This window comes from Bos javanicus, chromosome 15 (assembly GCF_032452875.1).
Source record: "Bos javanicus breed banteng chromosome 15, ARS-OSU_banteng_1.0, whole genome shotgun sequence".
In the NCBI taxonomy this organism is placed as follows: domain Eukaryota; kingdom Metazoa; phylum Chordata; class Mammalia; order Artiodactyla; family Bovidae; genus Bos; species Bos javanicus.
The window spans coordinates 79,733,253-79,745,029 of record NC_083882.1 but is presented as its reverse complement, the minus strand read 5'-3'; the positions used below and the strand labels follow the sequence as shown (position 1 = coordinate 79,745,029).

The window sequence follows — 11,777 nt, the reverse complement described above, 5'->3', positions numbered from 1 at the left end:
GAGAACGGGGTCCTTTGTCCGAAGGACACAGCTCTGGGAGCTGCCTCAGTCCTTGAGGGTTTGCTTGCAAACATAGCTCTCTGTCCCGCCACCCCAGAGATTAGGCGCTTATTTACTGCAGGCACCTGGAGTTCTGTGCAAACTTCTCACGCACAGAGAAATGTTATCTGGTGTAAGAAATAATAACAGGGAGCCATTCCCATGCTCTCAAGATTTCTTGTGACTGTTTGTAAGATGTATAGGCTAACCAAGAAAAAAATGTCAACTGTTTTGTCTCTCTCACGCTTTTCTGTATAAATATGAGAGGTTGAATAAAGTTGGTGTCAGACTGCGTCCCTTCGTGGTGACGTGTCTGAACCTCTCGACCCCATCTTTGTAGTCTCTTGCTTTAGTTTCTTTCTTAGCCCCGCCGTGCACGTTCTCGGGACCTGATCGACTTTGCCGGCTGGCTCCGGCAGGTGGCGCCCGAACAGGGACTCGAGAATCGGAGTGCAACGACGGCCGCTGCCCGCCAAGATTGAGGTAAGTAAAGAGAAATTCCTAAGTAATTAAAAGTAAAGGGCAGGGAGGGTGATTGTCGAGAGTAATAAATCATGGGACAAGGCAATAGCCGCCAGTTATTTGTACATATGTTGAAAACTATGTTAAAAGGTAGGGGAATTCATGTAAATAAGTTACAGCTAGAAAAGTTTTTACTTTTTATTGAGGAGGTTTGTCCTTGGTTTCCAGAGGAAGGAACAGTTAGTCTGGAAACTTGGAAAAAAGTAGGAAAACAATTGCAGACATATTATTCCTTACATGGTCCCAATCGTGTTCCTGTGGATGCTTTTTCTTTGTGGACTCTCATAAGAGACTGCCTGGATCCTGAACATGAGGGACATAAAATTCAAACGGCTCTCAGGGATTCCACAGGACCTGAAGTTACAGAGCCTTCTGCCCCATCACCTGAGCCGCTTTATGCTGTGCCTGAGGGAGCAGCTTGTAAGGCTGGAGGGAATGATGATGTGTTAAGCTCTGATGAACAGAAAGAGTTAAATGAACAAGCGGCTCAGAACCATAGAGAGGATATGCCTTGGGAGATGATGGTTAACATGGAATCCCCCCCAGGAAAAGGGGAATTAAAGCATTCAGGGCTTTCTGAAGAACAGCTGGAGAATTTAATTCAGAAGATTGTTATAGCAGTAAAAAAGGATGCACAGGGAGACTCCCACTCCAGCCAGCCTGTGCCTCCAGCATATCCTCCCTCGGTTCTTGCTGGACTCGATCCACCTCCGCCTTTCGTAGAACCGCGAGAGCTTATATCTATCCCTGCTTCTTTGCCCGGTGAAAACATAAAAATTAAAAGTGAGATATTATTATCTCCTCTTCAACAAGCAATTAAGCGAGCTAATGAAGAAGGAGAACATATTCCCGGGTTTCCAGGAATCTATCCAGTGTTTGAAAATGATCAACAGCAGAGGTATTATGAGCCGCTGCCCTTTAAGCAACTGAAAGAGTTAAAAATGGCTTGTGCACAATATGGCCCGACTGCGCCGTTTACTCAGGCTATTATAGAGGCTTTAGGAAATCAAAATCTGCCACCTAATGATTGGAAACAGGTTGCTCGAGCTTGTTTATCTGGAGGAGATTATTTACTATGGAAATCTGAGTTTGCTGAGCAATGTGGGATCACAGCCGATATCAACCGGCGACAGGGACTGAACACCACTTATGAAATGATGGTGGGAGAGGGAGAATATCGAGACACTAATAGTCAACTTAATTATTTACCTGGAGCCTACCCTCAGATTAGTGCTGCTGCTCTACAAGCATGGAAAAAGCTTCCAAATTCTGATAAAAAGACTGAAGATTTATCTAAAATTCGCCAGGACTGCCGGTTAATCTATGGGGGAGAGATGTTATGATGAATATGGGGGTATATCTTTATAGTCCAGATAAAAAGATTAGTAATCAATTGTTAGACCAAGGCCTTTTGCCCCATCAGGGGTTGGGGATAAATTCACAAGGGCCTTTACAACCCCTGATCCCTGCAGTTAAGAATGATAGAAAAGGTATAGGATGTTTTTAGGAGGGGTCATTGATCGTCCTGCAATCCATGCTGATCCGATAAAATGGAAGTCTGATGATCCAGTATGGGTTGATCAGTGGCCCCTATCAATAGAAAAAATCACGGCCGCCAATCAGCTTGTGCAGGAACAGCTTGCTCTCGGCCATATTACCCCCTCAAATTCACCTTGGAATTCACCTATTTTTGTCATTAAAAAGAAAACAGGTAAATGGAGGCTATTACAAGATTTACGAAAGGTTAATGAAACAATGGAATTGATGGGCCCCCTTCAGCCAGGGTTGCCTACCCCCATGGCCATTCCAAAAGATACTTACAAAATTATTATTGACTTAAAAGACTGCTTTTATACTATTCCCCTTGCCACTAATGACTGTCAAAGATTTGCTTTTAGTGTCCCTTCTACAAATTATAAAGAACCTATGAAAAGATATCAGTGGCAAGTTTTACCTCAGGGAATGGCTAATAGTCCTACTCTCTGTCAGAAATTTGTTGCTCAAGCTTTAAAAACCACTAGGTCCTTGTACTCCCAAGTATATATTATTCATTATATGGATGATATTCTTTTGGCATATGAAGATGAGGAGTTGCTATTAAGAACATTCGCTTATATGCAAACTGCATTACAGGATTATGGTTTGATTATTGCAACAGAAAAGGTGCAACGCTTCCCCCCCCTATTCTTATTTGGGTTTTTTTCTGGAAAAAGAATGGTTTCGAGCTCAGAAGATAGAAATTCGTAAAGATAATTTGGTTACCTTGAATGATTTCCAAAAACTGTTAGGAGATATTAATTGGATAAGACCTTACTTGAAGCTAACTACAGGGGAAATGAAGCCTCTTTTTGATATTCTGAAGGGTGATCCTGATCCAACTTCTCCCCGAACTCTGACTCTGGAGGGAAGGCAAGCCTTAGATAAAGTTGAACAGGCCCTGTCTAAACAACAAGCTACTTATTGTGACTATACTCTAGAATGGGGTTTATATATTCTTCCTACTAAACATGCTCCTACAGCAGTCTTATTCCAAGGATTGCCTTTAAGATGGCTTCACTTGCCTGCCTCTCCCTCTCGGGTATTAACCCCCTATTATGATTTGGTTGCTGCCCTAATAGCTCTTGGGCGGTCAGAATCCACTGTATATCTAGGAAGAGACCCACATTTTATATGTGTTCCATTTTCTAAAATTCAGCAGGACTGGCTGTTTCAGTTTAGCGACAATTGGGTTATTGCCTTAGCTGGTTTTAGTGGACGGCTTGATAATCATTATCCCTCAGATAAAATTTTGCAATTTGCTCATTATCACCAATTTCTCTTCCCAAAAATCGTTGTTTCTCAGCCCCTTGCCGACGCCCTAACTGTATTTACTGATGGCTCTTCTAATGGAATAGCTAGTTTGATTATACAGGACAATACTACCACCTGGCATACTAATTATAAGTCTGCTCAAGAAGTAGAACTATTTGCTGTCTTTCAGGCTCTATTGCAAATTTCTGCTCCATTTAATTTATATTCCGACAGTCAATATATCATAAGAGCCTTAAACACTATTGAGACTGTTCCATTTATTGGTACCCTGAATTCTACTATCCAAACTCTTTTTCGTGATATACAACATTTAATTTGCTCCAGAGTTAATAAATGCTATTTTGGTCATATTCGTGCTCACTCTGGACTTCCTGGACCTTTAGCACGAGGCAATGCTTTGGCTGATGAAGCTACACGTATGATATTTCCTTCACTGGAACAAATGGCAAAAACTTCCCACAGCTTACACCATCAAAACAGCAATAGCTTAAGACTTCAATTTGGCATTACTCGAGAAGCTGCCAGACAGATTGTTAAGCAATGTCAAACGTGTCCTCAGTTTTTTAGCGTCCCCCACTATGGAGTTAATCCTCGAGGATTGTTGCCAAACGATATATGGCAAATGGATGTTACCCATATTCCTGAATTTGGTAAACAAAAATTTGTTCATGTTACTATTGACACCTTCTCCGGCTTTTTACATGCCTCTCTACAATCCGGAGAAGCTAGCAAACATTGTATAGCTCATTGCATTAAATGTTTTGCTGTTATGGGAACCCCTAAAACCATAAAAACAGACAATGGTCCAGGATACACTGGAAAAAATTTTCAATTATTTTGTACACAATTGTCTATCTCACATAAAACAGGTATCCCTTATAATCCTCAAGGTCAAGGAATTATTGAACGGGCACATCAAACTCTCAAACATCAATTGCAAAAACTAAAGAAGGGGGAATTGTATCCCAATACCCCCTCCAACTCTCTAAACCATGCTTTATTTGTTCTAAATTTTTTACAATTGGATATAAGTGGCCGTTCAGCAGCACAGCGATTTTGGAACTTTGATGCACAAACAATAAGACCTAAAGTCTTTTGGAAAGACCCACTTGTAGGAAAATGGTATGGACCAGATCCAGTACTAATCTGGGGACGAGGGCATGTTTGTGTTTTCCCACAGGATGCCGAAGCGCCGCGCTGGCTGCCGGAAAGGTTGGTACGCACGGCGGAGACAGTCTCTAGCAAATCAGATGAGGAGATTGACAATTCAAGAGCATGATGAATTACCATCTCGGCAACAACTTCAGGCATTGATGCGAGAGGCACAGAATCGTGTTGCGGTGCAGGGCGATCCGATATCGCCTTTAAGCTTCCTGATAACCTTATTAATTATCTTAAATCAGATTAACACTGCACACTCTGAAGAATATTCAAGTGCTTACTGGGCTTATTTTCCCGATCCTCCCCTTCTCCAACCCGTGGGCTGGGAGGGTCGGTCTATTCCCATATACACTAATGATACTGTGGCTTTGGGTGGTTTTTCAGATAAACATATTATTCCTAATCAAGTTAATTTCTCTTATCATGGAGTGTTTGATCGCTTACCTATTTGTCTGTCTAGATATTTTAATTCAACAGGATGTCTTTTTGTTGGGGAGTCCGGATATGCTGATTTTGACAATGGTTGGAGCCTGTATATTCCTGGAGTAACGAAAGAGTCTGGAATTCCTCAACGTCGTAATGGAATTGGTCCTTTAGATATTCCTTTCTGTGACTTTGGAACAAGGGGAAGAGTCACTGCTGCACCATGGAAACTGTGTCGAGATGGAACTGCTACGGTTTATAACATATTTGGGACAAATGAGTCATTGTGGGACTGGTCTCCAGACTCGGCCCGAAACCCTGGAGCTCAAGATAATAGGAACTTTGCATCCCGTATTTGGAACTTGGGCGGCTCTAAAGTGTTCCAAACAGAAATCTGGAAACTAGCTGCCGCCCTTGGATGTGAGGGTTCCTACCTTCAGGTGGGATTGAAAGTGAGACACGGTCATTTGTGGAATCTCACCATGAGATACCCTCGTGCATGTGTGCCTCACCCTTATGCTTTACTAGTAGGATCTGTAAAAATACAACCTGGTTACAAAATTATAATGTAACTTGTAACAATTGTACTTTGACTAACTGTGTTAGGGGAATTACTAATCAAACTAGGGTTCTAGTCTTAAGACAGCCTGCTTTTGTTATGGTTCCTGTAGAGATTAATGGGTCTTGGTATGATGAAAGGGGACTTGAACTTTGGAGAGAAGTAGAGGGTGCTTTAATGCGTTATCGCAGGGGAATAGGGTTAATAATTCTGGGATTTGTAGCTTTGGTAACTCTTATTGCTTCCTCGATTACTGAAGCCCTGTCTTTGGCACAATCAGTGCAAACTGCAACTTTTGTTAATAATCTGGCACAAAATGCATCCGTTGCCCTGGGGACTCAAGAAGATATTGACAAAAAGCTAGAGGATCGATTGAATGCCCTTTATGATGTTGTAAAATATTTAGGTGAAGAGGTTCAAAGTATAAAGTTGAGATTACGAGTACAATGTCATGCTGATTTTCGATGGATCTGTGTTACTCCCAAAAAATATAATGGTAGTATAACTGCTTGGGATAAGGTGAAAGCTCATTTAGAAGGTATTTGGCATAATGAAAATATTTCCTTAGATTTGCTGCATCTACATCAGGAAATAATGAACATTGAAAATGCACCCAGACCTGATTTGGATGTTGCAAAAAGAGCTGAGTCCTTTGTTAAAGAACTTTTTCGACATGTACCTACTGTCAATAGTATTTGGTACTTGGGAGCAGCCATGGGAGGACTGTTCTTAATAATTTTAACTGTTTTATTTCTTGCACCTTGTTTAATTAAAAAACTGATTGATGATCTATGGATCATAAAGGCTTCCATCTATGGAAATGGTCTGCGGTTAAAGGAACATAAGCGTGTGCCTATATAAAAAGAAAGGGGGAATTGCGGGGAGCTGCCCGTGAGAACGGGGTCCTTTGTCCGAAGGACACAGCTCTGGGAGCTGCCTCAGTCCTTGAGGGTTTGCTTGCAAACATAGCTCTCTGTCCCGCCACCCCAGAGATTAGGCGCTTATTTACTGCAGGCACCTGGAGTTCTATGCAAACTTCTCACGCACAGAGAAACGTTATCTGGTGTAAGAAATAATAACAGGGAGCCATTCCCATGCTCTCAAGATTTCTTGTGACTGTTTGTAAGATGTATAGGCTAACCAAGAAAAAAATGTCAACTGTTTTGTCTCTCTCACGCTTTTCTGTATAAATATGAGAGGTTGAATAAAGTTGGTGTCAGACTGCGTCCCTTCGTGGTGACGTGTCTGAACCTCTCGACCCCATCTTTGTAGTCTCTTGCTTTAGTTTCTTTCTTAGCCCTGCCGTGCACATTCTCGGGACCTGATCGACTTTGCCGGCTGGCTCCGGCAAGCGACCCCGTGTACTGCAGCCTACCAGGCTCCCCTATCCATGGGATTTTGCGGGCAACAGTACTGGAGTGGGGTGCCATTGCCTTAGACACCCTACTAAAAAGCAGAGACATTATTTTGCCAACAAAGGTCCTTCTAGTCAAAGCTATGGTTTTTCCAGTAGTCTTACATGAATGTGAGAATTGGAATATAAAGAAAGCTGAGTGCAGAAGAATTGATGCTTTTGAACTTGGACAGCAAGGAGATCCAACCAGTCTATCCAAAAAGTAAATCAGTCCTGAATATTCATTGGAAGGACCGATGGTGAAGCTGAAACTCCAGTACTTTGGCCACTTGATGCTAAGACCTGACTCACTAGAAAAGACCCTCATGCTGGGAGAAATTGAAGGCGAGAGGAGAAGGGACCGACAGAGTATTGGATGTTTGGATGGCATTACTGAAGTGATAGACATGAGTTTGAGTAAGCTTCAGGAGTTGGTGATGGATAGGGAATCCTGGCATCCTGCAGTCCATGGGGCTGCAAAGAGTTGGACATGACTGAGTGACTGAACTGAACTGAATCAAGGATTAGTGATTTCATGATTACATTATTATAGTTTATTTTTTTTATTTTTTAATTAATTTAATAATTTTGATTGAAGGCTAATTACTTCACAGCATTCTAATTTAAAATAAGACCTATTGTTACCTTTCTCTTTATAGGCTTTTTTTTTTTTTTTTCTAATTGAAGCTTTCTAATCACAGTTGCACCCTGGAGGGTCAGTGAACCTGGTGCAGTCACGTCTGGGGAATAGTAGGAATTAAGTCCCCAGGGAATAGGGACTGCACTTTATAAAGGCCTACTTCACACATTCAGGTACCCTGGGTATTTCAAGTTTCAGGGGAAGATTTCTTCTACAACCAAGTAGGTGAAGAGGTACTGTCGGTCATTTCCATAACCCTCCTTTCCCAAGCCTCTAAACTTTTCACAATTTAAAGGAAAGTAGATGACCCTGCCTAACTCTTCCCCAGCTGGATGAAGCTGACATGTATACACAATAATGAAATATCTGTCTTGGCCCATGCCAAATAAAATATCCTCTTTTACTTCTGCCCAAGACTTGGGTTTCCTTTAGAAGAAAACACTTTATTGATGAAACTGTAGAAGCCAATTCCTAAGGAAGAAGAGCATTTGTATGTGTGAGTGTTGTCTTTCTCTCAGGGGAAACTTTTGATGGTTTAAAAAAATGTAAAAAAGAGACATTTGTGGCTGAAAGTAATTCACAAAATAGGGAAGTTTTGTTTTTTTTTTAAATTGATGAGGCTGTGTGAGTTTGGCATCTTTTTCCTTTTATTACAAAGAAGAAATATACAAAAAATAAGCCTGATTTCAATGTATGCTCAATGAAAAGTAACTCAGTATCAAAACATCTGTTAATTACCTCTAAAATATCCAAATTGATATTTATCATGGAAGACCAAAGTGAGACCAGAGTTATTATATTACCATAATGGAAATGGGCAAATGATGATCATATCAATATTTTACCATTTTTTCCATTCTTTTGCCAGAATGGTGATCTGTAGTGCCAGTAGCTCTGTTAAGATGTCTGTTCAGGAAGATAAGTTAGTTAAAACAACACCTTTCACAAGCTAGGTTTTGCCTCCAGCAAGAAGAAAATAAATGAATGGGGGAAAACAGTTTTCATGTGATATATATGTACTTATGTGTAAGTATGTGTGTGTTTGTATATATGCATATGTATGTATATATGTATGTGGTGCTGGTTTAGTTGGTAAGTTGTGTCTGACTCTTGCGACCCTATGGACTATAGCCCACCAGGCTCCTCTGTCCATTGGATTCTCCAGGCAAGAATACTGGAGTGGGTTGACATTTCCTTCTCTTAGGGGCTCTTCCCAACACAGGAATCGAACCTGGGTCTCCTGCATTGCAGGCAAATTTATATATATATATATATATATACATACATACACATATAGGCTTCTCTAGTGGCTCAGCAGTAAAGCATCTGCTTGCAGTTCAGGAGCCAAAGGAGATGCAGGTTCGATTCCTGGGCTGGGAAGATTCCCTGGAAGAGGGTACAACAACCCACCAAAGTATTCTTGCCTGGAGAATTCTGTGGACAGAGGACCTTTGCAGACTACAATTCATAGTGTCACAAAGAGTCAGACACAACTGAAGTGACTTAACACACACAAGTATATACACATAGGTGCATGTGTATTATTTTTTTTCTGGAAAACACATTAGGTACAAGTCATTGCATTAAGCTGAGTCAATAGAAAGAGGAGGAAAAACTAAAAGGACACATTTTCTGACTACTCACAGTAACTTGTTAAAGAACAACAACAAGAAACAAAACTTACCTTTGGGTGAAATGTTTAGGGGAAAAGTAAGGGGTTATTCTTTCTATTTTGCACACTTCATTTTAATTTGCTATGGTGAAAATTTTTTCTTTTTAACTTTACTCCTGAAATTAAAATTAGCTGGTTATCTTCCTTTGCCTCAGAAGTGAAATGAGGCATAGAACTCTCAAAAACCACATCATGCAAGTTGAACATTATGATAGGAATACCATTTCCATATAATTGCTATTTCTCTTGTCAAAGAGATGGCTACCTTTCAAAAGCAGGAGTGCATTCTATTGTTACACTAAAAATTTACCAGATAATTTAGAAAGCATTCCTGATTATAAGTGTTGAAAATAATTAATGTAAAACTATTTGTTATTGTTCACTCACTCAGTCATGTCTGGCTCTTTGTGACCCCATGGGCTGCAGCATGCCAGCCTTCCCTGTCCTTCACTATCCCCTGGAGATTGCTCAAACGCATGTCCATTGAGTAAATGATTATCAAGAACTCTACTTTTTAACATATGTGTATTCTAACTCTAACTACAAGTGTACGTTATCACTTTTAGAAAGTAGCATTTGAAAAGGAATCCAAAACTTGGCTAATTCACAAATAGGAGTATTTAATTGCCTCCATTTTTCCATCCATTGACTATCCTGTTTAGCTTTGTATTATTATATTTAGCATAATGTACATTTTAAAAAATAAAATATATGTCTGTTAAAACAGATAAAGTATTACATATGAAAATTTTACTCCACTGAGAAGTAAATATTGGGAGCAGGATATTTAACAACATCTTTATTCTCTCCATTATTTAATATAACTAAAAATAATCTAAACCTAAAATATCCCATGTTTTTATAAACATTATTTTTATTAAACCTCAATTTTTGGCTTCAGAAAATTATAAATAGTCAAACAGGAGAGTTTAAGAGGGGATATATTTATTTGTTCTGATATTCTGCTTCAATGAACAATAATTTCTCAAGTTAAAACATGCACATTTTGGCATCTGATGAAAATTCCTCGCTCCTGATAACTTATCTGTCTTTACCTTGTGTCTTTCCCACAGTTCAGAGACTAGAACAAATGATTGAAGAGAATATTACCAGGGTGATGGAATTCATTCTTTTGGGTTTTTCAGTGCAGAGAGAGATTGAAATCCTTCTCTTTCTTCTCATTTTAGTGGTATATTCTCTGACTCTGGTGGGAAACATTGGCCTGATTTCCATAATCCTATTGGATCCTCACCTTCACACACCCATGTATTTTTTTTTTCTCAGTAATCTGGCCTTTGTGGACTTTTGTTACTCTTCATCAATAGCCCCAAAGTTCCTGGAGACCCTCCTGACCAAGAACAGGTCCATATCTCTCTATGCATGTGCGACACAGCTGGGCTTTTTCCTAAACTTCTTGGTTTTAGAGATGTTCCTTCTTGCAGTAATGGCATGACTGCTATGTGGCCATCTGCAATCCTCTTCTCTACATGGTGATCATGTCCCAAAAGGTGTGCATGCAACTGGTCAAAGGCTCTTACTGATACAGCTTTTCTGTTGCTTTCCTCCACACAGTTGTTACTTTTTGATTGATTTACTGTGGCCCCAATGCTATTAAGTGATGATGTCCCTTTGATGGCCCTTGCATGCTCAGACACCAGCCTCAAAGAGATCTTGATTTTTATCTTTGCTGGATTCAACATGATCAGCTCTTTGACCACGGTCCTTATTTCTTACCTATACATTGTGGCTGCCATTCTGAGAATCCAATCTGCAGAAGGGAGGCGCAAAGCATTCTCAACCTGTGGTTCTCATCTGACTGCTGTCACTATATTCTACGGGACTCTGATCTTCATGCATCTGCAGCCCAAATCAAACCATTCCCTTGACACTGACAAAATGGCCTCTGTCTTCTACACAATAGTCATTCCTATGTTGAATCCCATGATCTACAGCCTGAGGAACGAAGAGGTAAAAAATGCCTTGAGGAAAGCTTTTGAAAAATGTTATTTTCTGTCTCTAATATACATTAGAATGTAACTTGTAACACTGACTGTCTTGGAACTATGCCACATGCCGATATGTTGTTTTTATTATCTTTGATAGGTTAATTTTACCATTTTTGTATGAGCAAAATGACGTTGCACATGTGTTCTATTTTTCATATAATTTATAAGTAAGATAAAAGGTTTAAAAGATTATAATGCACATTTTTAACAAATTGCTACTATTTGCATATGTGACACTTGATAGTTTTGGCCTGGATAGTTTCTATTTTACTGATAATAAGATTTAGCCACTGCTTTCAAAAATGCTTCTGTTTTATACATTGTGGAGACAGAAAAAGGGAGGTGGTAAAGGAAGTTTCTTGTCCATCCCCACATCATTCCATGTAGCAGCTGTTCCTCAACTGTATCCTGTCTGCTAAAAATCATTCCTCTCTGCTTCTGACCCCCACTAGATTCACTGTTGGTCACTCTCTGTAATTATTTGGTTCTCATGTTGTTCAAAAAGATGTCATTATTTGCCATGCAGATCTGGGAATCAGGGTCAGCTTTTG

At 40.0% G+C, this 11,777-nt stretch overlaps 1 protein-coding gene and 1 pseudogene across 1 annotated transcript; both read left to right on the top strand.

Annotated features, from left to right (window-relative positions):
- The first annotated feature begins 532 nt into the window (after positions 1 to 532).
- On the top strand, positions 533 to 1,904 carry LOC133261092 (endogenous retrovirus group K member 7 Gag polyprotein-like). The gene has a single exon (XM_061439659.1). It carries the CDS (start codon positions 594 to 596, stop codon positions 1,902 to 1,904), a length of 1,311 nt encoding a protein of 436 aa, XP_061295643.1. The 5' UTR covers positions 533 to 593.
- Positions 1,905 to 10,310: 8,406 nt separating this feature from the next.
- LOC133261091 (olfactory receptor 8U3-like) lies at positions 10,311 to 11,257 on the top strand (annotated as a pseudogene).
- The last annotated feature ends 520 nt before the right edge of the window (positions 11,258 to 11,777 follow it).

Bases quoted from the DNA above. Each gene is read 5' to 3' on its own strand.
- LOC133261092 (XM_061439659.1), top strand. From the start codon at position 594: ATGGGACAAGGCAATAGCCGCCAGTTATTTGTACATATGTTGAAAACT.